Source organism: Stegostoma tigrinum, chromosome 3, assembly GCF_030684315.1.
Source record: "Stegostoma tigrinum isolate sSteTig4 chromosome 3, sSteTig4.hap1, whole genome shotgun sequence".
In the NCBI taxonomy this organism is placed as follows: domain Eukaryota; kingdom Metazoa; phylum Chordata; class Chondrichthyes; order Orectolobiformes; family Stegostomatidae; genus Stegostoma; species Stegostoma tigrinum.
The window spans coordinates 56,232,693-56,259,303 of record NC_081356.1 but is presented as its reverse complement, the minus strand read 5'-3'; the positions used below and the strand labels follow the sequence as shown (position 1 = coordinate 56,259,303).

At 41.4% G+C, this 26,611-nt stretch overlaps 1 protein-coding gene across 2 annotated transcripts in view; it reads left to right on the top strand.

Annotated features, from left to right (window-relative positions):
- ercc6l2 (excision repair cross-complementation group 6-like 2) overlaps positions 1-26,611 on the top strand; it is an 85,796-nt gene that overhangs the window by 44,373 nt on the left and 14,812 nt on the right. The window contains exons 11-16 of one of the 2 annotated variants that reach the window (XM_048527482.2): positions 155-226; positions 11,288-11,433; positions 11,574-11,669; positions 12,864-12,963; positions 16,868-17,020; positions 19,344-19,445. In XM_048527482.2, coding sequence (XP_048383439.1) covers positions 155-226; positions 11,288-11,433; positions 11,574-11,669; positions 12,864-12,963; positions 16,868-17,020; positions 19,344-19,445 — 669 coding nt within the window. Of the gene's footprint in view, positions 1-154; positions 227-11,284; positions 11,434-11,573; positions 11,670-12,863; positions 12,964-16,867; positions 17,021-19,343; positions 19,446-26,611 lie in introns of both variants that reach the window. The other variant, XM_048527481.2, reaches the window with a different exon arrangement.

Genomic DNA, 26,611 nt, shown 5'->3' with positions numbered 1-26,611 from the left:
TAAACACCATTTTTTTTCTGGGGCAGTTAGGGATATGTGCCTTTGCCAGTGATGGCCACATCACCATGGAAGAATTTTTTTAGAAGCGCCTGTTGTGATCTATACATCCAATAACCAGACGTTGAAATATTAGTATCTTCATCTCTGCTTTCAGGTTCTTCAGCAGCTTTTGAACTACTGTAAAAGGAACCAGGAAAAAGTTCTCCTCTTCTCTCTCTCAACCAAGGTGGGTAACCATATTCAAGTATGATTTTCTGATGGATTATTTTACACAACTGTACAGAATAAAATTTCAGACCACTGGCTGGAATTCATATAGAAATGTTCCATTGTTTTTTTTTTAGAAAGGTAGAATACTCCAGATGCTGGAAATCTCAAATAAAAGCAGGAAATGCTAAAAATATTTTGTAGGGCAAATAAAATCTGTAGAGAGAGAAAGAAGAGTTCATGTTTCGGTTTGACGTTTCATGAAACCATTCTGATGAAAAGTCAATCCTCAAATATTAACCCCCGAGTGCCCATAACACCATCTTCAACACTCGCTCCCTTCACCTCTAATGCACATTGGCGGCAGTGTGTGCTATCTACTAGATACACTACAGTTGCTTACCAAGGTATGTTCCATAGCACCTTCTGAACTTGCAAGCTCTGTTGCTTAGGTGGCAAGGGAACCAGATGGATGGAAACACCATCACCTGCAAGTCCCCCTTCAAGTTACACACCTTAGTAACTTGGAAGCATATCATTGTTTCTTTACTATCACTATCTCTGGAATTCCCTTTCTAACCCCCAGTGGACTACAACGGTTTGTTTTGCTATCTTCTAGTATTTATTAGGAACAACATTACGGTATGGCCTGATTACTTTTTTCAAAGATTTCAAAGCTTCTACAAAATAAGTCACTCCCAGATAAGGGTGCACTAGAATACATTTTCCTAGAAATTGACAATGACTGAGTATGAGTAGAGTTCACACACAGCAGGACAAACTGTAAGAAGAGTAAGCAGAAGGATTTTCATTCAGCTATATCTGTTCTTGTTGAGTTCTTCTACTAGGAAGGAGAAATGAGGCATGTGTGTTTCACAATGTCATTACTGAATCTGCTTTCTGCTACAGTCATCATTCTCAGCAGGACAAGAACAGCATTGTCAGCTGTTGTAAAGGTGAATATGGATCTGAACTTCTATGCATCTTGCTCCTTCAAGCTGATGCTGGAGAGATTTGTATCGTCTTGCAAAAAGGCAGACACACAGGTTATCTATTCAAACACGCTTGATTTGTGTAGCGCCTTTCATAAACGCCAATGTTCTTTGGTAATTTGCAGTTAATGATGTGCTTTGAATGTGTTGTCATTGTGGTTCAGGATGCAGCAGCTAAGCTGTGAATAGCAGACTCTCGAAACAGCATTTTTTCTTGGGCAGTCCTCTTGACCCAAGGATAACTTTCTTCCATTCCAATGTTGTAAATGTCAATGACCAAATAGCCCAGTGCTGGATCTGAAACCCTGCCACAATTAAGGCAGGTGGTGTTTGCTGAAGCGGGGAGGTGGGATGGTGGGTTGTCAAATGCTCCTTCTGCTTTTTGCACTGGGCTCCCATCTGAGACCGTCGTAGGCACTTGTAACAAATGGCATCTTCATAGATAACAAGGTGTGTAGCTGGATGAACACAGCAGGCCAAGCAGCATCTTAGGAGCACAACAGCTGATGTTTCAGGCCTAGACCCTTCATCAGAAAAGGGGGGATTGGGAGAGGGTTCTGAAATAAATAGGGAGAGAGGGGGAGGCGGATCGAAGATGGATAGAGGAGAAGATAGGTAAAGAGGAGATAGCCTATCTTCTCCTCTATCTATCTCTGATCCGCCTCCTCCTCTCTCCCTATTTATTTCAGAACCCTCTCCCCATCCCCCTTTTCTGATGAAGGGTCTAGGCCCAAAATGTCTGCTTTTGTTCTCCTAAGATGCTGCTTGGCCTGCTGTGTTCATCCAGCTCCACATTTTGTTATCTCGGATTCTCCAGCATCAGCAGTTCCCATTATCTCTGGCATCTTCATAGTGTTTTTTTCCTGTTTGTGCTGGAAGTTCCCACAAGCCAGTGAAGAATTGCATTTGTAGAGTTTGGGGATTCCTGAAAATTTACGCTGGATGAGAGCTGAAAGTTCAAACTCTCTTTCAGACACAAAGGTAAGGAGCAGCTTGGGGTCACCTATCTTCAATTTATCATAAATATGGTTCTTCTAAAATTTAGAGATGATCTAAGCCCTACTGAATATAATTGCATCCAGCATTAAAAGCTTGACTACTATTTCCTAAACTCAGATATGCTGGTGTCATTTTGATTCCATTAGGTAAACAATGAGCTTGTACTGAGCATAACGTACATTCTGTACGCACGTTAGAAATTTATTATCTCCATCATCATTGACACTGGAGATTATTCCAGTCCTGAAACTTTGTCATAGGCCACATAATATCCTAAGTGTCATTCAAAAGGAGCTGCAGACTAACCATTTGTCTTCTGCATCCCTGTATCACTTTTAAACAAGATTGCTTTGAAGTGTCATCCTTCCCTGCATAATCTTTATTTTTGTATGCCAGTATGCAAGATTTGACTATGATTTGTAAATTGAAAATTCTAGAATCTACTAGTCATTGGTGACAAAAACAGACTGCTGTGACCTGAATAATTTTGTTTTTTTACTTGTGCAAAATCTAGTTCATTGGCATTTTCGGACTGCAGTGCTAAATTCATCCTGGCAAGGCATTGTAGAAGTTGCTGGGAGGAGTTCTGGCACCACTTCCCACTGGTGCTCTGATCAACTCTCCCTTTAACATGCTTGCTCAGGTTCACAAGTTGCTGAAATTCTTTCACTCCCACAACAGTGAGCTTGCTTGTTGCTTTATTTGAGATGTGGACGACATGGTTTTGTGTTTTTACTGACTGCTCTGTCCACAACTGAGGCTCAGATTTCTTTACTAGCAAGTTTTGAAACTCGGGTTGCATCAGTTAACGTATCTTCTGAAAATATGAGTGATGTCCTACAGAATTGTTTGTGAATAAAACTTCAAGTTTGGTAGTCAGCATTAAGTGATTATACCCCAAATTTCTCTTGTCCACTGTGTTCCATCCCAATCACACTTTTTTAGACTATTTTGTTGTTTCTATCTTCAATTTTATGTTGGTATTGGAGCTCCGTATGTAGATAACTACTGGTAATAAGCATGCATGATGTACCCAGTCTTATATCTAACCCGTTCCTTCTGTTGCACTAGTTAGTACATCAGCCCTGATGCAGGAAATATGATTGGACCCTTGCCTGCTGCCATCAGTCTCACAATCACAGCGTGGTTCATGTGCACCTTGTCCATGTGTCTGCTTACCAGCACTAATTCTTGTCCTTTTCTTTATCAATGGATGTGGATGACTCTGGCAAAATCAACCTCCATTACCCCTACTTAACGACACCAGCCATCTTCTTGAACACTTGTAGTCTGTGTGGAAAGTTCATGCTACATTATTATTCGGCAGAAAATTCCAGCCTTTTGTCACAGCCCCAACTAAGGAACCTTTGATAGGTTTCCCTGTCAAAATGGTGTGCAGCTTGCAGATAGGGGTGTGCCTGTGTATCTTCTATTCCTGATTTTATAAGTGGTAGACATTGCAAATGGAAGGTGTTATTTAGCAAGCTTTTGTAAACTTCCTGACGTGCCATCCCTGAGCTGGCCAAAAGCTAATCCTACTTTTAGTTAATGCATGCTGAATAAATACTGCTTCTTGATTGCCTCGTGCAAAGAGAATATTTGATTATTATCACGTGTACTGAGATGCAGCACCTGTGAAGAGAAATCAGAGTTAACGTTTTGGGTCACCAGATCTGAAATGTTAACTTTGATTTCTCTTCACAATGCTGCAAACCTGCTGAGCTTTTCCAGCAGTTACTGTTTTTGTCTCTGATTTATGGCATATGCAGTTCTTTTGGTTTTTATCTTGAATCTGTTGTTGCACATTTTCAAACTTTTGCATCTTCTACCCAATGGCAATAACCTCGAACAATAGGAAAGGTTACTTGCCTTTCTAAACAATCCTGAGTCTTGGATCACTTTCTTTGAGCCAAAATGCTCTGGGCACTGAAGCCTGTTTTGCTCCTGTGCCTCATATTTAAAGCAAAATCAATGCAGCTGGCAACGAAGTGCACGTACAGTAAATTTACAATACCTTTTTCCAATTTTTAGCCCCATGAATTAATGAAAATATATGCTAACAAGATGAATTCTAACACCCTACACCATTATGTAAAAGTACTACCATTCATCTGTCAAGTGAAGTGCTATTGCTGAGATGATAGGTTTATTTTATTTAGTCATATGGGGTATGGGCATCACTGAATGGGCCAGCATTTACTACCCATGCCTAGTTGTCCTTGAGGAGATGGTAGTGAGCTGCCTTCTTGATCCAGTGTAGCCTGTGCGCTCTTAATACCCACAAAGCCATCAGCGAGGGAGTGAGAGATTTTGACCCAGCAACACTGAAGGAGCAGCAATATATTTCTAAGTCAAGATGGCAAGTGGCTTGGGGAGATCTTGCAGATTATATATAGTATGTTATTTTAAAATAATATGTAGAGCACCAAATTTAGTTAATCAGAATTGCCTTTGCTTTCTAGTATTGAGAAATCATTTTTTTTTCTTATAAAGTTGTTACACCTAAGGAGCAGACCATTTCAAAATTGTGTGTTGGGGGAGGGGGGAATGGTTGCTGAGAACTAATGTTCAGAAGGGAGACTGTTGAGGGGGAGAATTAAAAATGATCCACGTTAACTGATTGTTGCTCTCATTAACGCAACGTTACATTAAACATGTGGCCACCCATTCAATTCTTCAAATCTTTTAAAAACCACCTTGGTTACGCTTCTCAAATGGAATGTATGTTTTTAAAGAGGTACCTAATATATTTGTCAGCAACGTATGTCGGCAGACAGACTTTCATAGCCAAAAAGCAATTGGTCTGCTGATTATAGTTCCACTTTATATGAGTTTCATATACATCTAATGCATAAAACCTATAGCATAGAATCAACTCATTTTGGCCCAGTTGGTCTGTGCCAGTGCTTGTCATCCTCACAAGTCCTTCTTTGTCCCCCACTTTAATTACTCATACCAGTCTGACCTTGTATTCTTTTATTTCATTGTATCTCAAATGTGCATTGTCAATCTCCTTAATGATTTGAAGTTATCCACATACTCACCATTCATTGTCTAAAGAAAGTTCTCCTAAGACCTTTATTTGAACAACTTGCATTTATCGTCCATTATTCTGGACTGACCCACAAATGGAAGCAATTTCTTTACACAAAACCTCTTCCCTGTCATTAAATCTCAGCCCTTGTATCTCCAGTTACACTTGACAACTGATCCTTGCAAAGTGATCCTAGTTTGAAAGGAAGCATATTCTCCATTGACCATTTTCTAAGTCATTCTCTGTCCCAACATGGATTAAATTAAATGTAAGCTTTGCAAAATAATTTGCTTGGTTGTGGCAAGCTTTAGAAACTGACATTATATTTAACATAAGGATTTCATGATCTTCCGGAAAAGTTTTTTTTTTGCTTATTCCTTTAATTTTGTGGTTGCAATTTTTATTTTAAGACTTCTACATTCTCTCTGACTCCATTTCTTCAATCAAAAATGTTTGGGATAGAAATGCAATCTGTACCAATATGCTTCTTAGTTTGCCATAGCTATATGATATGTACCATAAGGACCGACTGGGGTCCGTCATCATGTAGTCAATTTCAGTGAAGTCACAATACAAGCCCAACTGTTGTCTTGAGTGCTCAAAACATGGTATTAGAAGTGGAGCTGAAATTGAGTGTTGAAGAGCTATGAAAAAGCACGACTACTAATGGAGAGAGACAGGAGTGTTCAGAACTGTGAAAGCTGCCACATGAACTGAAGGAAACATATAAAATAATCAGAGGGTTAGATAGGGTGGATCGGGAGAGCCTTTTTCCTAGGATGGTGACGGCGAGCACGAGGGGGCATGGCTTTAAATTGAGGGGTGAAAGATATAGGACAGATGTCAGAGGTAGTTTCTTTACTCAGAGTAGTAAGGGAATGGAACACTTTGCCTGCAATGGTAATAGGTTCGCCAACTATAGGTACATTTAAGTCGTCATTGGATAAGCATATGGACGTACATGGAGTAGTGTAGGTTAGATGGGCTTGAAATCGGTATGACAGGTCGGCACGATATCGAGGGCCGAAGGGCCTGTACTGTGCTGTAATGTTCTATGTTCTATGAAACTAGGGGGAGAAAAACAGTGTAGCAGGCCACAGTTGAAACATGAGCCAAGATAGTAGCTGCAATTATTCCCTTGGCTCCAGTCAAAAAGAAGGATAATATGAAACTATATTAGCAGTTTGTCCAAGTGCAACGGCAGAGATTACAAAACTGCAGCGGATTTACTTAAGCTAAATCATTGGGGAGGTAATGTATTCCACTTTAAATCTTTTGAATAACAGAAAGACAGAAATTTTGAAAGACTGAAAATTTCAAAGTTGAACCGCAAGTGAATGTAACCTTTTTAAGGTTTTTGAGTAAATTTATAGCTCAGATTGTGGATGCTGTGGCTGGTTCACTCACCTGCTGGTTCATTGGTTCCCAGACGTTTTATTAACCTGCTGGGTAATGCAAGGACTGCGACAAACATTACATTGGACAGACAGGAAGAAAATTTGTCACGAGAGTACATGAACATCAGCTAGCAACAAAAAGACATGACCAATTTCACTCACCTCCATTCACATGGATAAGAAGAACCACCAATTCAATTGGATCACCACCAGGATCCTAGGACAAGACAAACAGAGAGAAGCATAGGAATTCCTAGAGGCCTGGTTCTCCACCAAGAAGACCATCAACAAACACATAGAACTAGACCCTATAGATACACCACTGCGAAAGAAAACCGGAAATGAGGTAATGAAATCCAACAGACCCGAGTTTAAATATCAGGTGGGAAAGCACAACAGTGCTTCATCGGAAGCTGACTGATGATGTCACCCAGCAGGGTAATGAAACGTCTGCAAACCAACGAACCAGCTCAGCAAGTGAACCAACCATTGAATGTAACTTATGAATGATATGCATTTGTTGTTAGGAAATGGGATCAATACGTGACTTAATTAACTCATCTTACAGAATCCTGTAAATTTACACAAGTAAAAACATTCTAATTAAGACCGAATTGTATTAGGCAGAAAAGATTCCTCAGTTAGAGAACATCTATTGAGAGAGGAGAAATCAGCTGTCAGGAAAATGATTGACATGTGCAGAATCACTGAGGTTTAAATTCAGCAGCTGGAGCATATTCGTGGAAGAATAGACCAGGCTTTGCATTATGATGACAGATCCACCTGGAATGTAGGACAGAATAATCGTGGACAAAGGACAGCATGCAAATACAGAGGACATCAAGCAAAGAAGAAGGAAGCAGCTTGAGAGTGGGGAAAGCAGTGTTCTGAATGCAAGAAGCCAAATCCATTTGCATCTAAGGCCAGGAGGTAGCACAACAAACAAATATAGATGGCCATTTGAAAGATATCAGCTGAAGGTTCTGATGACTCAGTCTACACTATAGAGCAGGTTGGTAAGTGATAAATGGTTTGTGACTGTTCAAATGATGATTGTAGAAGGAGAACATTAGGTCAACATAGACTGTTGGATGGACATTGATGCATATTTTAATATCGTCACCTTCACAGACCTGTGTGAACTAATTCAGCTTGGCAATACAAAATTGAAACCCTGAAAAAAAGGTGCATATTTAAGCTGAGAGCAGATTACTCTGAAAGCTCAGTAAAATGACAAGGATGAAATTCAGGAACTTTAGATCATAGATGGCAAGTAAATAAGCCTAAAGTTTGGACCAGTAACGCTCACTATGCCAAAAGATTTGCAACATGTTGCAGCACACTAAACAATTGAGTGTGGAACAAATCTTAGGGGTGTACACCTATGTATTTACAAGTTTGATTTCTTTTGAGAGAATATCATCTTGAGCTAGATGACAATATAAGATCAACTTGACATCTGCTGAAGAAAGCCTCAGCTGCCCTCAAGGCTATCCTGAAAGTCAAGATAGAAAAGCTAAGCAAGAAGTTAAAAATCAAGAGAGTGACAGCCCCTACAGAATGGATCAGCAGTATAGAATCATAGAATCCCTACAGTGTGGGAACAGGCCATTCAGCCCAACAAGTCCACACCGCACCTCCGAAGAGCATCTCACCCAGACCCATTATTCCACCCCCGATTTCCCCTGTCTGACCCAAACATCCCTGGGCACAATGGGCAATTTAGCATGGCCAATATACCTACCCTGCACATCTTTGGACTTTGGGAGGAAACCGGAGCACCTGTAGGGAACCCACACAGGCACGGGGAGAATGTGCAAACTCCACACATAGTCGCCCGAGGCTGTAATCGAACCCAGGTGGCTGGCACTGTGAGGCAGCCGTGCTAACCGCTGAACCACCTTGCCACCCTGACAACATCAATGGTCAACTCATAAAGCCTAATGCGTAATGTTTTTGAAAGGAGCAGTGTTCTTCCAGCATGCTCTACATGTATGGGGGCAGTTAAACAACTTGAAGCTCAGAGTATGCATCAAGCCAAATTATCTGAATGAAGATCTGAAGAAATTGCACCATCCAGTGCAACCATTTGAAGCAAAGTTGCCGCAACTTGCAAAGACAGATGTCTTCACTACCCTAGATGCAACAGACTGTTACTGGCAAATGAATCTGGATAAAAACAGTAACTTCCACGTTGCATTCTGGATACTATGTAGAAGCTGTTTAGCATTTTCAAACTCCGAAGGATAATCAACGAAGGCATATAAGATAGTCAGTGATCTTCCTAGAGTGGAAAAAATGGTGGATATTGACAGATGATGAGATACAATAGAAGAAGCCATTGTTGGACCATGATTAAATTCTAGTTCAACTGCTAGACAGAGCTTATCACACAAGAAATTATCACAATTAATGATGTCTGAAGTCTAATACTTAAGCAATGAAACGACAACAGTAGGTCATTGCCAAGATCCTGAAAAAATGAGAGCTGTAGTAGCGATTTGGTGATCAACAGATGTGAAAGCAACGCAACAATTGATGAGAGAGGAGATAATGGGAACTGCAGATGCTGGAGAATTCCAAGATAATAAAATGTGAGAAGCTGGATGAACACAGCAGGCCAAGCAGCATCTCAGGAGCACAAAAGCTGACATTTCGGGCCTAGACCCTTCATCAAAGAGGGGGATGGGGAGAGGGAACTGGAATAAATAGGGAGAGAGGGGGAGGCGGACCGAAGATGGAGAGTAAAGAAGATAGGTGGGGAGGTAGGAAGGGGATAGGTCAGTCCAGGGAAGACGGACAGGTCAAGGAGGTGGGATGAGGTTAGTAGATAGCTGGGGGTGCGGCTTGGGGTGGGAGGAAGGGATGGGTGAGAGGAAGAACCGGTTAGGGAGGCAGAGACAGGTTGGACTGGTTTTGGGATGCAGTGGGTGGGGGGGAAGAGCTGGGCTGGTTGTGTGGTGCAGTGGGGGGAGGGGATGAACTGGGCTGGTTTAGGGATGCAGTAGGGGAAGGGGAGATTTTGAAACTGGTGAAGTCCACAATTGATGAGTTTGTCACCTATTTAGTAAATGGGCACTCAGGTCATGAATGAAAATTCAACCGCTTCATAAAGGATTGGGAAAGTCAGCACCACATATCATCTCCCTACTATCCAGAACTGAAAAGGAGCCAACGTCCTTGCTAATACCTTTGGTGGGAGTTTAATCTATTCACCATTTACACGAATAAGAAGTGTTTAGAGGCTTGTAAGCCAAGTGCAGGAAGGTGAGATCAGTTTAGTTTACAATTATGGTCAGCATGGACTGGTTGGACTGAAGGGTCTGTTTCCATGCTGTATGATTCTGTGACTATACCAGGGGAATGAGATACACAGTGGAGGTACAATATGGGTACTGCACAGGTACGTAAAGAAGAATTACCAAATGAGTCTGGAAGACAGGGCACATATAGTCAATTGAAGGCACAAGGGAAGATGGCAAGGTCAGATGGGATTTATGTTAATGGAAAGAGTCTCGTGAGAAAGGCAAATGAGTTGAAGTTGTTGATTTACACATGGAAATGATATCATTGAAGGAGAGGCAGGATAGCTCAATATTGCAGGGTATAGAATCTTCATGCAAGGTGGAGAAGGGGTTTAGGTGGTAGGGTCATAGTGTTGATCACAGAAGCAATTACTAAGATAAGGAGGGATGACATCTTAGAACATTCCTGTAATTAGGCCACATGGGTAAAACACAAAAATAAAGATGCAGTCACATTCCTGAGAGTGTACTGTAGAGCTCGAAATATCAGTGAGAAATAAGGGACAGATATGTAGGCAGAATTCTTAGAAATATACAAATAGAAGTGCTAAATAGATGGGCAGAACAGTGGCAAATAACATTGAATCCTGAATAATGCATTTTTGAAGGACTGGGAATAATTGAAGTGCCATAGCATACAAGAGTACAAACCATGTGTTAGAAAATGGGATTAAAGTAGATAGGTGCTGGGTAACTGATGGAGACATGTTGGAGTGCTGTTAAACTCTGACTGTCCAACTGTCCTCAATCAAATGGATAGGCTGATGTGGCACTAATGTTACCAATTGTGCAAATTGTGCAAATTCTGCACAAATGTCATGAGAAAGCAAGAAAGCATACTTCAGTTTGCAGAGAGATTTTACTGAATGACGGGATAGCTGTTTTTCCTCTAATATCTGCTCTAAATTTCACCCAGCTGAAGTAGCACTCTATGAGCTAACTGTTACCACTCTTCCTTGTTTACATTTCCACTACTCCCGGGTGTCGTGGAAATGGCTCACAAATCTTTATAAAGAATAGGATTCACAAAGAAAATCAATCTCTGCCACTAACAAAACAAATGAATAAAGCCACTTGCTTTCCAGAGTGTAACCAAAGACAGAGAATGATTCTTTAATGGCCATTGAATTTTAACATTTGAAGGACCTTTTAAAAGACCAAAGTTTATACGCCATGGTCATTCTCAAATGTATTGTAGCGTTGTAAATCCAATTTGTTTGTAATGTCGAATTTGATTCCATTTTTGGTTTGAAGCAAAGCATTGGAGAGATGCTTCAGTCTAAATAGGATGACAATGTATGGAATTAACTGAATTTGCTTCAACTTTGTGTAAAAATGTTTGTACTCCAGCAGCTTTTGGATGTGCTGGAGAGCTACTGTATGGCAAATGGATTGGATTACCGACGACTTGATGGAAAAGCCAAAACAGAGGAGAGGGTCAAAATAGTGAAGGAATTCAACAGCACACAAAACATCAACATTTGCTTGGTGTCCACAATGTAAGCTGTGTAGAATTTGCACTTTGTGGAATGTTCTCAGATACTTTTCATTAAGAGTAAATTACTGTACTGGAATGTACAAAATATCACGATACGACATCTTGTATTTTAGCTACATATCTGTTTTTGCTGCACCACAGGGCTGGTGGTTTAGGACTGAATTTTGTTGGAGCTAATATTGTTGTGATATTTGACCCAACGTGGAATCCGGCTAATGATCTGCAAGCTATTGACAGGTATGTGGTTTAGTTAATTTTCCTAAGGCCATATTTCTCCTGAACCTCATAAAATTCCTAGTGATTTATGTAACTGTGGCACAAGCTGACTTATTCTAATTAGTAGCAACAATTAACCATGGAGCCTTGATTATTTTGTACTAGTATATATATTTGCAGAAGCAACCATCTTAAAAGTCCTCAAATAAAATCTTTTGGTTCAGTGTTTTTTTTTCCAAATTCTTCTGTGAGGAACTACCCACGTCCCTACTTGGTAGATGTTGACACATTCACATGAATCCAGTTTTCAAACTTTTTAAAGACAGTATGAAATATTCAAAGAAAATGTATTTTATTGGTATACATAATGTGTATATACCAATATGTTAGTAATTCAGCAAATGCTCAGAAGTTTTACCTTCTCTGGATGGGATCCACCTCCCTGATTTCCTCTTTCAGACATCTGGATGTATGGTTACAGCGGGTTGGAACAAATTTCACAGAGAGAGGTGTTAATCCACCATGCCCTGCAGAATTGTACAGCTGTGTAGTTAAAATTATCTCAGAAAATGTGCTACCCAGTTTACATCCACTACTTCCTTAAATAGATCCTTTGTTTAGAAGATCAAATCATCTGCTTCAGGCAGCAGCCTCATTTCTCTACATGAAAACTGGGACTCTATAAAATCACCAAGTAAGCATAGCACTCATCACAGTTGTTGCTTCAGTGAAATGTGGTCTACAGGAGGAAGAGGCCTCAGCTTCCCTATCTTGAACTCCTTTAATTCATGAGATCCTGTTGAAAACCCTCCATTATTTACTAGAGCAACAGCAGGCAGCCTCCAAACTGCCCAGAGTTTGCCACCAACAGTCAGACTGTATTTCTTTTTTTGTGCCTGATTGAAGCAGACAAGATATATGAATAAAACCATGTGCTTTTTGTGTTTTGCTTCAGTTTTCCAACATACTTTTCAGTCATTTTCACAATTTGCAGATTCAATCGATGTTCAACCCTGATCACTTGGATACTTGTAAATAATATTTGTGGCTTCACTCACTTGTTCTGCTAGTGGCAGAGACTGTTTCGTTTGTGAATATTTACTGATATAAAGATGTGAAATTCCTGCCACCTTATAACACATCTACCCATTACTGGTTACCAGTGGTGAGAACAAATTTCTGTCTTTAACAAATCAATTTTTTCCACCTCTGTAGAGCATATCGTATTGGTCAATGCAGAGATGTTAAAGTGTTCAGACTGATTTCATTGGGAACAGTTGAGGAAATCATGTATCTGCGCCAGCTTTATAAACAGGTAAGCAATTAATAATGCTCAGTATTTTTCAACTTGTCAAAAAACATTTTTAGAATCAGATGACACTTATTTAAGCAAGCTTTAACATTTCCTGGTGGTGTAGTGGTTAGGATTTGGCGCTGTCACCGCCATGGCCCAGGTTCGATTCCCAGTCAGGGAATAGAAGGTGTATTCTACTAAAACTCTTGCTGGTGGCCTAGTGGTCAGGATTCGGTGCTCCAGTTCTGCTCTGCCATAAGTCCTGAAGAAGGGTAATACCTGAAATATTGACTGCTCCTTTTCTCCAAATGATGCCTGGCCTGCTGTATTCTTCCACCCTCCTGTTTGTCTACCTTTGGATTCCAGCATCTGCAGTTTTTTTGGTCTCTTTATAATTATAGGTCAGGCAGATATACTTGTCCCTTAGATGTTTTAAATAAAGCAAAACAATCCCTGGTAAGCCTGTAAAGTAAGTCTTCCAGGTTTGGTTTATTGTAATTGGTAAAATAATTTTAATGTTTTAGCATTTTTAATGATGCCAATTTCATACTGCTATATTTCCCTCAACAACTGTTGTGATAAAAATCTTTTATTTAAAACTGACACAACAATAAAAACTTTGAATTTAACTAAGTTTTATATTGTAATGTTATTACTTTTATTAATTCATGTAAAAAACAACATAATGCTAATCCCACACTGCTGTTGCTACATCATTGACAATGACAATCCTGTATTCAGCGCTGTAGCAAGCAGGATTGCACTGTTGCTTTTGAAAACTGCAGAATCTACATAGAGGTGAACTGTTTCCAGAAGCAAAACTCATAGAATCCCTGCAGGGCCGAAAGAGGCCATTTGTCCCATCAAGTCCACACTAACCCCCCAAAGAGCTTTCCAAACAGACCCAGACCTCTGCCGTATAGCCCCAAATTTAGCATTGCTAGTTCACCTAACTTGCACTAGGATTCTATGACATAATTTAGAACGACCTATCCACTTAAACCCCCACATTATTGGACTGTGGGAGAAAACTGGAGCACCTGGAGGAAACCCACACTGGGAGAATGTGCATTTAGACAGTTGCCCAAGTTCGGAATCAAACCTGGTTCACTCTTCTTTGAGGCAGCAGTGTTAATTACGGAGCCCAGTGTAATGACTTCATAAGAAATATCCTGCTTTACCATCCTTATAAATAAAGTGAAGAACATCACACTTCCACGTGAATTGAATAATTTAGAAGAGATGCCTTGACTAACAATTTCTCCATTTGTAATCTCTTCCAGGATATCTGTGCAGCTTTGATTATGGCGTCTTGAGCATTCTAAATTTTAATTACTACACCATTGGTTTTTGTGCCTTAAGCTGCCAAGGTCTTAAGCTCTAGAATAGCCTCTCTATACTTTTGTGCCTTTCTCCTCCCCTTCCTTTGTTATTCACTTGTGGGACATGGACATCATTAGACCCACTATACCATTAATGAGACAGTTCCCAGGATTTTGACCCAATGGCACTGAAGCAATGACAGTATGTTCCCAAATCAGGATGGCAACTACCTTGGAACGGAACTCGCAGATTACGGTGTCCCTGTGTGTTTGTTGCACTTGCCCTTTTAGATAGAAGTGATTCATTGTGAGTTTGGAAGGTCTGTCTGAGGATCTTAGGTGAATCTCTGCAGACCCTCTTGTAGATAGCACACACTGCTGCTACTGAGCGTTGGTGGTGGAGGGAGTGGATGCTTGTAGTTGTTTTGCCGTTCAAGTAGATCTGGATGATGTCAACCTTCTTGAGTGTTGTTGGAGGTGCTGCCATCCAGGCAAGTAGGAACTATTCCATCATGCTGTCTTGGCCGGGGCCTTGTATATAGTGGGCAGGCTTTGGGGAGTTAGGAGGTGACTTACTTACCAGCCATTGTTTGTATGATGGGTCCAGTTAAGTTTCTGGCCAATGGTAATTCCTCAGGATGTTGATAATGGGGGATTCAGTGATGCCACTGAATGTCAAGGTGCGGTGGTTAGATTGTCTCTTATTGAAGGTAGTTATTGCTTGGCGTTTATATGGTGTGAATTTTACTTGCCACTTTTCAGCCCAAGCCTGGATATTAAGTTTTATTTCATTTTGACATGGATACTTAGTATCTAAGGAATGACGATTGATGCTGAATGTTGTGCACAGATCAGTGAATATCCCCACTTCTGAACTTATAGTGGAGGAATGGTTATTGATGAAGTAGTTGAAGATAGTTGGGTTTAGGGCATTACCCTGAGGATCTCTGATGTCCTGAAGCTAACAGACCTTCAGCACCCACAAACATCCACCCATGTGCCAGCTATGACTCCAACCAGTGGAGAGTTTTGCCAATTCCCATTGACTGCTCTTTTGCTAGAGTTCCTTGATGCCACACCCTGTCAAATATGCCCTTGGTGTTAAAGCACTTATTAAAACTTTGACCAAGCTGTTGGCTATCTATCCTTATATTCCCTTGCATGGTTCAGTGTTTTATGTGAAGCCTGAAACAAACACTACGTAATACAAATTGTTGTGGAGTTAAAGCAGTCAAAGCTGTGGTTTACAGTCCAATAATTCCTGCTAGGAGTGGATGGGTAAGTGTGACCGAGGAGTGATAACAGAGTAATGACCCACATTGGTCAAACAACCTGCTGCTGACATTCAGTTTCAGAGTTCAGCTGTCATTTAGCTCAGTTGGCTAGATGGCTTGTTTGTAATGCAGAGTGATGCTGATAGCATGGGTTCAGTTCTTGCAATTAACTGAGATCCCAGTGGGCCTCAGAAGGTCCCAGCTTCTAAAGGTTGCCTGATACCATTTCACTTGATGAAGGAGCAGCACTCTGAAAGCTTGTGATTTCAAATAAACCTGTTGGGCTATAACCTCGTGTCATGTGACTTTTGACTTTGTCCACCCCAGTCCAATACTGGCAGCTCCACATCATGGCTACCACATTGTTGTCCACTCACTTAACCTGTTTGTTTCGCAGCCTCTTCGTTTCTTTCTCAGCTTGCATTCCTAACAGCTTTATATCATCAGCAAATTTGATACAGTACTCTTTGTCACTTTATCTTATTAGTTATTATGCAACTGAAGGCCTAACAGTGACCCAAATGGCATTCCCAACAGTCATAGTCTACCAACATGCAAATGCACCACTTATATCTACACTCTGCTTTTTATCTATAAACCAATCCTCTGTCCATGTGTATTACCCACAAATCCATGCACCATTAACTCCATGGTACTTTGTCTAATGCTGTTTTGAAGTCCAAATATACTGCATCTGCTGATTTCCCTTTATCTCCCCATGCTCAAAAAACTTTGACAAATTTATTAACAGGATTTCCTTTCATAAACTTTTGTTGATCTGTTCTGATTGTACTATGTTTTTCTAATTGCATTGTTAAGACTCCTTCATTGTAAATCCAACACTTCCCAAATGACTAATGTTGAGATAACTAGCTTGTAGTTTCCTGTTTTCTGTCTCCTTTCTCAAATTACTCTTCTACAGGCCAAACGCAGACAAATGGGGCAAGTTTTAAGTTTGGAAAACCTGGTCGGCATGAACAAGTTGGACCAAAGGGCTTGTTTCCATGCCGTGTGACTTTGTGACTCAATTCCAGATGTAAAAATGCTTGTTTTATATTTTCATTTTGTAGGGAGGCAAGAATTTCATATATGTTTAATGTTCAGATTCAAGGCACTCTAAACTAAATGGAAAATATTCTAACTATTCACTAGATCCAGGCAGCCCAGCATTTAACCACAATGGATGCATGTATTTGTCAGTCTGATAAACCTGATACCCCTAGGAATTGCTGTTTGCATCAATTCAAAACTGCATGTATTTTCTGAAAATCATGGCACACATTCCTCAATCAGACAATTAAAAACATTCTGTTCTCTCCATTGTGTTAGCAATTACATTGTGCTGTTGTTGGAAGTGAAAATGCAAAGCGCTACTTCAATGCAGTGCAAGGATCAAAGGAGCATCATGGGGAGTTGTTTGGAGTGCTCAATCTATTTGGCCTTCGCACAGAGGGATCCTGTTTGACCCGAGAAATCATTCAGGTAAAGAACTCTGCAGTGAATTTGCAGAATACGCATTGAAACCGTTTTGGATGGAATATGCCACAATTTATATTTATTTTTCTAGTTCAGTGCTTTCTCACTAAATCTCATCCTTCTTGTAACACCCCTTCCCCAATCTCATACCCACTCACATTTTCATTTTATTCTACAGTGTAAAATACTGTGAATCTGCTACTGACATGTTTCAAGCTCACACCGTAAGGTCTTTTTATAGACATCCAGGTTTCATATTTATGGAGCTTAAAAGTGCTCCATACACAACATTTCAAGCTTTGTAGGAGATGGATGTTTGCAGAAATATATTTTGTGTAACATTTTGTTTGAAAATGTTTGGGGATGATAAAAACATTTGGTTTGTGATGTACAAAAAATTCCCCGTGGGATTATACTGTTGACCATTAACTCTGGCACTGACATTGTCCACCGGCGAGCTGACTTTGAAAAATAGCAGTGGGAACCCACATTGCCATTGCTTGATGAAACTCTTCCCACTTTGAAATTCCAGCTCATTCTTGGGAAGATTGGACCAACAGTGGTTAAACTACATCAAACCAATGCAGAGAAAGCTGGAGAAACTCAGCAGATTTGGCAGCATCTGTGGAAACAGAAACAATATCAATGTTTTGACTCCACTGATCTTCTTCAGAACTGAAAGGTTTTGGAAAATAGGTTCCTTTTTATTCTTTTGACAGATCTGAGGAAGAACATAAAGGTAGATGATATAAAGGCCCAGGGTGAAAGACAAAGGAGTTATTAATAGTGGAGAATAAAGAAAAAAGATGTTAAAAGGATGTAGTAAATTTATTGACAAAGTAAATGAGACAACAGAGCTAAGAAGCAGTAGAGTAGAATGTAAGAAAAGTGGATGGCAGACGTAATGCAGTCAGTTTCTGACATTAATAAATTTGTGTCTAAGTAGAAAATAAGACATTGTACCTCAAGCTTGTGTTTTGCTTCATTGGAACATTGCAGTAGACCCAGGACAGAAACATTAGCATGAGAGCAAAACGGCTGTTGAAATAGCAAGCAATTGGGAGGGCAGGGCCATTCCTACAGAAAGAGCTGAGGTGTTCTGCAAAATGGTTATTCAGTCTGTGTTTAGTCTTTCCAATGCAAAGGAGATTGCTTGGTGTGTAGCAAATGCAGTAGATTAGATTTTAAAGAAGTACAAGTAAAACATTGTGATCAGAGATAATGGGAACTACAGATGCTGGATAATGCGGGATAACGAAGTGTGGAGCTGGGTGAACACAGCAGGCCAAGCAGCATCCTAGGACCACAAAAGCTGACGTTTTGGGTCTAGACCCTTCATCAGAAACTAGGCCCGAAACGTCAGCTTTTGTGCTCCTAGGATGCTGATTGGCCTGCTGTGTTCATGCAGCTCCACACTTTGTTATCTCAAGTAAAACATTGCTTCATTTTGTATGTATGTTTGGGTCCTTAGAAATTGAGGATTGGGGAATGAATAAGCAAATGGCACACTTTTTGCATTTCCACGGGAAGGTGCCATGGGTCAGTGAGAGAGCATTAGGAGTGATGTAGAAGTGGATGAGGGTGTCACAGAGGGAATGGTCCCTGTGTAGTACTGACAGTGGAGAGAGAGGTGTGTTTGGTAGTGGCATTCTGCTGAAGGTGGTGAAAATGGTAGAGGAAGATCCTTTGAATGTGGAGACTAGTGGGGTGGAAAGTAAGGACATGGACAATCCTGTTGCTCTGAGAAGGAGTGGAAGGGGTGGGGACAGAAATGCAGGAGATGGGTCAGACACAATTGAAAACCCTGTTAACCACTGGGTTGTGGGAACTTAACCCTCAGTGATGACCAGAATAATTCATTACTTGGTCACCTATCTTATTGCTATTTGTGAGACCTCACTGTATAAATTAGCTGCCACCTTTCCTATACTATATGTCACAAATATTTAATTGGTACTTTCAGACTTTATGTTGTGAAAAGTGTAATATAAATGCTCAGTCATTATTTTATTTAAATATTCCTGAATGCTTATTAGCAACACAGAACATTTTGTTCTCTAAAAGTTAAATGTCAGAAACACGTGATGTAAATATCATAAAAGAATAACTTCCTGAATCAGCAGTATTTCTGTTGATTCAGTTGAAAGTTAAATGTTTTGGGACGTCATCATAAAAGAAATCATTTGGTGTAGCTTGGCATTTCTGTGACTCCAGTTTAAATTCCTTTTTATCATTAAAAAAAATTGTCAAAAAGTACTTGTTAATAATTGAATGTATTTCTAATTTTAACATAACTAAAGCATGTGATTTCTTGTACGTTTTGTCGCAGAGAACAGGCCAGTTGGAAGCAGGAGTGATGACAGCTGCTACACGGTTGAGAGAAGAGTCTCCAGCAACAAGATTGGAAACAGAGAGTTTTCTGTCATCTCATGTAAGCATAAAATGCTACACCTGAAATTCATAGAGAGTACATGGAGCATTAATAACTCCTTGTCACTCTGATACAGTGGTCTTTCCTGCTGCTTTCCCCCAGATTACAACTGTTCACTGTTCAAATCTGGAAACCAAGTAACCGTTATGCAAGATAACAAGTTGTAGAGCTGTATGATCACAGCAGGCCAAGCAGCATCAGCGGAGCAGCAAGGCTGACCTTTCAGGCCTAGACCCTCCTTCATAAATGGGGGAGGGGAAGAGGGTTCTGAAATAAATAGGGAGACAGGGGGAGCCCGATAGAAGATGGATAGAGGAGAAGATAGGTTGAGAAGAGACAGACAGGTCAAAGAGGCGGGGATGGAGTCAGTAAAGGTGAGTGTAGATGGGGAAGTAGAGAGGAGGTAGGTCAGCCCAGGGAGGATGGACAGATCAAGGGGGTGGGATGAGGTTAGTAGGTAGAAGATGGGGGTGGGGCTTGAGGTGGGAGGAGGGGATAGGTGGAAGGAAGGACAGGTTAGGGAAGCAGGGATGAACTCGGCTGGTTTTGGGATGCGGTAGGGGGAGGGGAGATTTTGAAGCTTGTATTTTGGAAGATCCAATTCAAGAACAAACTATATGGTAAATGGACAAGCCCTGGGATAAATTGATGTGCAGAGAGGGCTGAGTATTCAGGTCCATTGTACCCTGAACGTGGCAACGCAGGTGGATAGGGTGGTCAAGAAAGCATACGGCATGCTTTCATTCATCGGACGGGGTATTGAGTACAAGAGTTGGCATGTCATGTTATAGTTGTATAGGACTTTTGATTAGACCACATTTGGAATACTGCATACAGTTCTGGTCACCACATTACCAAAAGGAAATGATGTTTTGGAGAGGGTGCAGAGGAGGTTCACCAGGATGTTGCCTTGTATGGAGGGTGCTAGCTATGAAGAGAGGTTGAGTAGATTAGGACGATTTACATTAGAAAGACGGAGGTTGAGGTGGGGACCTGATTGAGGTCTACAAAATCATGAGAAGTATAAATGGGGTGGATAGCAAGAAGCTTTTTCCCCAGAGTGGGGGACTCGGTTACTAGGGGTCACAATTTCAAGGTGAGAGGGGAAAAGTTTAAGGGCAATATGCGTGGAAAGTTCTTTATGCAGAGGGTGGTGGGCGCCTGGAACCTGTTGCCAGCGGAGGTGGTAGAGGCGGGCACAATGACATCATTTAAGATGTATCTAGACAGTTACATGAATGGGCAGCTGAGCAGAGGGATACAGATCCATGGAAAGTAGGCGCCAGGTTTTGATAGAGGATCTGGATCGGCGCAGGCTTGGAGGGCCAATGGGCCTGTTCCTGCGCTGTAATTTTCTTTGTTTTTTGTTCTTTGTTCTTTTTCTGATTTTAATCTTTTAAAATATTTTTGTTCTCATGACAGTTACTGCAGTATGTCATGTACTGGTTATAATTGTGTATCCAGGCTCATCTCAATATTTCTACATAGCTCTCTTTACCTGAGCAGGTAGTTAGTCATCACTTCAGCTTAGAGTTCATAGAGTCACACAGCACAAAAAGGCCTTCCTGTCCAACCATTCCAGGCCGAACATAGTCTCAAACTAAATTAGTCCTGCCTGCCTGCTCCTGACCCATATCCCTCCAAACTTTCCTATTCAAATAACCATCCAAATGTCTTTTAAATGTTGTAATTGTACCCATATCCACGACTTCACCAGGTAGCTCATTCCACACGCAAAGAAATTGCCATTTATGTCTTTTTTAAAATCTCTCCCCTTTCACCCTAAAAATATGCCCTCTAGGATTTGGAAAGTGCTGTCTGAGGACCTTTGCCAACCAGAGTCTCATATTTTTATTAAAACCTCACAGAATCACGGATTCACAGAACTGTTACAATGCAAGAAGAGCACACAAATCCCACCATATCTGCACTGGACCTCTGAATGAACGCTATGAATCAGTGCCACTCTACTGCCTTTTTCATATAATCCTGAATATTATTTTAATTAAATAATAATTGGATACTTTCTGGATTGCCTCAATGAAACCTGTTCCCACCACTCTTTCAGAGTGCATTCCAGACTCCACTCATGATCTGAGAAAGTGTTTCTTACATCACATTTGCTTCTATTGTGAATTGCCTTATATCTGTGCCCTCTCATTCTGCATTGTTTTATAAAGGGAACAATTTCTCCCTGTCTACGCTGCCCAGTCCCCTTGACTATATAATTAAACTTGTAATTCCTAGTTTTGAATCTTCAAGTTGTGCAGTGGTATGATGCAAACCCACATAATATAGGTCTGTTTGTTAAAGAGTTAGTGCAAAAATGGAATTGAAGACCCAGGGGTATTTAATAAGGGCTGTACCCAGATTCGAGTGTGCTACTGCTTAATTGCTCTGGGTGCAGTAAGAAGCAAGAGGAATATACCTTCCCCCAGCAATAGGAAGAAGAAATCTGCTGTTCTCATCAATAAAGTATGGCTGGAAATAGCTAAGGGGATCAGCAACAAGATCAGTGTGCTCCAGTTTTAAATGCATTACAGGGAGCCATTTAATAATTTAAAGCAGGTCAGGAAGAGTACATGCACTTGCTGACTTACCTACATCCTTAGGCCTGGGCCTAAACCACTCACCTGACCACCCTCACCCCTGGCTGCAACATGCACAGATTTCATTCTGTCTTGTCATCCAATTCCCACTTAGCTCTCAGTAGACGAGGAGGTATTTACATAATTGGTATTTCTGCATCCCATACAACAAGAGAAACTGGGAACTCAATGTCCAAGTTAATTGGGACCATTAGTAGCTAATAATGGGTTATTAGTGGTAACAACACATGTGATAACAAGATCTGATGTGTCAGGTTGGGTTAAGGAAATGGGGGAAAGTGTTCAGGCCCTAAAATTACTGAACTCGATATTGAGTACACAAGGTCACAGCATTCCTGAGCAGAATATGAGGTGTTGTTCTTCCAGCTTGTGCTGAGCTTCGCAAGAGCACAACAGCATGCCCAGGACAGAAATGTTGGCCTGGAATTACTGTGGTGTGTTGAAATAGCAGAGTTCTAGAACCTCAGAGTCACTCTTGCAGACAAAACATAGGTGTTCCGCTGAGCAGACACCTAGCATGGCGCTTAGTCTCTCCAATGCAGAGGAGCCACGTTGTGAGCAGAAATTTCATAGTTGTAGTACACAAAGGCCATTTTCACTTTGAGGGATTATTGTAAGGTGAGTAAGTGGTTTATTTCATTGGACATGGATTGCTTATTAGCTATCATTCAAATGAACGGAAACTATAAAATCCCATAAATCTGTATAGTGCATCAGCTACCTTCCATGAATCTTGTTGAAATGTGGTAAGGTAATTTACCATAAGAGCTAATTTTTGAATGCTTCAGACTCTGTAATGTCTACAAATTGGGAAATTAACTGCCTGTTCCCTGTAAAGATCAGCATGGACAATTATTCTGGAAAGAACTAGGAAGTGGGTTGTAGAATGAAAAAAAAGGGAATTGCTGGATTCTCAAGTCAGTAGTATTTGGGAAGATTTGAGTAGAAAGGGATAATAGTAGCTTGAACCCCAGGACCTGAATGTGGCCCTAAATAATGAAAGAGGCTGCATTACACAAGGCTTTCTTATTCATAGATAATGTTCTCAAAATTTTTTTATATTCATTTTTAGGATGTGGCCATCGCTGGCTGGCTAGCGTTTCTTGCCCATCCCTAGTTGCACTTGAGGAGATGGTGGTGAGCTGCTTTCTTGAACCGCTGCAGTCCCCCTTCTGTTGGGTTGACCCACAATGCTATTAGGGAGGGAATTCCAGGATTTTTACCCAGCGACAGTGAAAAACAATGATATATTTCCAAGTCAGGATAGTGGGTGACTTGGAGGGGACCTTGAAGGTGGGAGTGTTCCCATATATCTGATGCCCTTGACCTTCTCGGTGGAAGTGGTCATTGGTTTGAGGATCTCAAGTGAATTTCTGCAGTGCATCTTGTAGATAGCACACACTGCTGTGTCTGAGATTCATTGGTGGAGGGAGTGAATACTTGTGGATGTAGTGCCAATCAAGCAGGCTGCTTTGTACTGGATGGTGTCAAGCTTCTTGAGTGTAGTTGGGGCTGCATTCATCCAGGCAAGTGGGGAGTATTCCATCACACTCCTGACTTGTGCCTTGTCGGTAGTGAACAGACTTTGAGGGGTTAGGAGGTGAGTTGCTCACTGCAGTGTTCCTAGCTTCTAGACTGCTCTTGTAGCCACTGTGTTAATGTGGTGAGCCCAGCTGAGTTTCTGGTCAATGATATCACCCAGGATGTTGATGGGGGGGATGGGGGTGGAATTTGGTGATGGTAACATAATTGAATGCCAAGGGATGGTGGTTAGATTGTCTCTTCTTGGTGATGGTCATAGCCCGGCATTTGTGTGGCACAGATATCACTTGCCACTTGTCAGTCCAAGCCTGGATATTGTCCAAATCTTGTTGCATTTGAATGTGGACTGCATCAGTATCTGACGAGACACAAATGATGCTGAACATTGTGCAATTATTGACGAACACCCACTTCTGACCTTATGATGGAGGGAAGATCATTGATGAAGCATCTAAAGACGGTTGGGTCTAGGACACTACACTGAGGAACTCCTGCAGAGATTTCCTGGAGCTAAGATGTTTGACTTGTAACAACTACGACCATCTTCCTATGTATCAGGTATGACTCCAGCCACCACTCAGTTTGCCCCCTGATACTCATTGATTCCAGTTTTGCTTGGGCACCTTGGTGCCACACGCGTTTGAATGCAGCCTTGCTGAAAAGGACTGTCACTTTCACCTTTCGACTGGAATTTAAATCTTTTGTCCATGTTTGAACCAAGGCTGTAATGAGATCAGGAGGTGAGTGACCCTGGCGGAACCCAAACTGGGCATCACTGAGCAGTTTATTTCTGAACAGGTGCTGCTTGATAGCATTGTTGATGACACCTTCCACCACTTTACTGATGTTCGAGACTAGACTGATGAGGCGGTAATTGGTCAACTTAGATTTGTCTTGCTTTTGGTGGACAGGACATACTTGGGCAATTTTCCACATTGTCGGATAGGTACCAGTGTTTTAAATTTCCTGGAACATCTTGACTAGGGGAGCAGCAAGTTCTGAAGCACGAGTCTGCAGTACTATTGCTGGAATGTAGTCAGGCCCTGTAGCCTTTGCAGTATCCAACATCTCCAGCCGTTTCTCTATCACATGGTGTGATTGGATTGGCTGAAGACTCATATCTGTAATGCTGGGGACCACTGGAGGAGGCTGACGTGGATCATCCACTCAGCACTTCTGGCTAAAAATTGCTGCAAAAGCCTCAGCCTTTTCTTTTGCACTGATGTGCTGAGCTCTTCCATCATTGATGATGGGGATATTTGTGGAGGTTCCTCCTCCAGTGCATTGTTTAATTGTCCACCACCATTCACGACTGGATGTGGCAGCACTGCAGAGCTTAGATCTGATCTGTTGATTATGTGATTGCTTAGCTCTGTCTATCACTAGCTGCTTTTGCTGTTTGGCATGCAAGAAGTCCTATTTGCTGGCTTTACCAGGTTGATACCTCATCATCAGGTATGCCTGGTGCTGCTTCTGGCATGTTCTCCTGCACTGTCCACTGAACCAGGATTGATCCCCTAGCTTGATCATAACGGGTGAGTAGGGAATATGCTGGACCATGAGGTTACAGATTGTGCTAGAATACAATCCTTCTGATGTTGATGGCCCACAGCGCCTCATGGATGCCCAGCCTTGAGTTGCTAGATCTGTGCGAAGTCTGTCCCATTTAGCATGGTGATAGTGCCACACAACATGATGAAGGTTGTTCTCAATGTGAAGGCGGGCCTTCGTCTCCACAAGGACTGTGCATGATCACTCTTACCAACACTTTCATGGACAGATGCAACTGCAGCTGGCATATTAGTTAGGATGAGGCCAAGTATGTTATTCCCTCGTGTTGGCTCCGTCACCACCTGCCGCAGACCCAGTCTAGCAGCTATGTCCTTTAGGACCCAACCAGATCGATCAATAGTACTGCTGCCCAGCCAGTTGTGGTGGTGGACATTGAAATCCCCCACCCAGAGTCCAATTTTTGCCCTTACCATCCTCAGTGCTCCCTCCAAGCATTGCTCAACATTGAGGAGGACTGATTTATCAGCTGAGAGAGGACAATATATGGTAATCAGCAGGAGGTTCCCTTGCCCATGTTTAACCTAAAACCATAAGACTTCATGGGGTCTGGAGTCAATGTTGAGATTACCCAGGGCAACTCCCTCCCAACTGTATACTACTGTGCCACCATCTCTGCTGGGTCTGTTCTGCCGGTGAGACAGGACATATCCAGGGATGGTGATGGTAGTGTCTGAGACATTGCCTGTAAAGTTTGATTCTGTGAGTATGACTATAACAGGCTGTTGCTTAACTACTCGGTGAGACAGCACTCCCAATTTTGGCACTCACCCCCAGAAGTTAGTGAGGACGACTTTGCAGGGACGACAGAGCTGTTTCTGCTGTTGTCTTTTCCGGTGCCTAGGTCAATGCCAGGTGATCCATTGGGTTTCATTTCTTTGAGACTTTGTAGCGATTGGTACAGTTGAGTGGCTTGCTTAGCCGTTTCAGAGGGCAGCTGAGAGTCAACTACATTGCTGTGGGTCTGGAGTCACATGTTGGCCAGACAAGGTAGGGGTGGAAGATTTCCTTCCCTGAAGGACATTGGTGAATCAAATGGATTTTTCCAACAATTGGCAATGATTTCTTGGTGATTTCAGTAGATCCTTAATTCCAGACTATTTTTTTCAACTATTGAATTCAAATTCTACCATCTGCTGTGGTGGGATTCAAACCCAGTCCCCAGAACATCAGCTCGGTTTCTAAATTAATAGCCTTGTGATGATACCACGAGGGCATCACCTCCCATTCAAATGCTACTTCTTTACAGCTGGATTACATTTAAAGCTATTTTCTGTAGCAGTTAGGGCTTTTGTGTTGCAGTATCGATGTCCCTATATCCAATGAGTAGATTGCTCCATCCTTCATTTACACGTGAACAGCTAAGCTATCATCAAAAATTTTTTAATTTCCTTTTTTGTTACTGGAAAATAGATGCTTTCTTATCAATCATAGATATTTCACAAA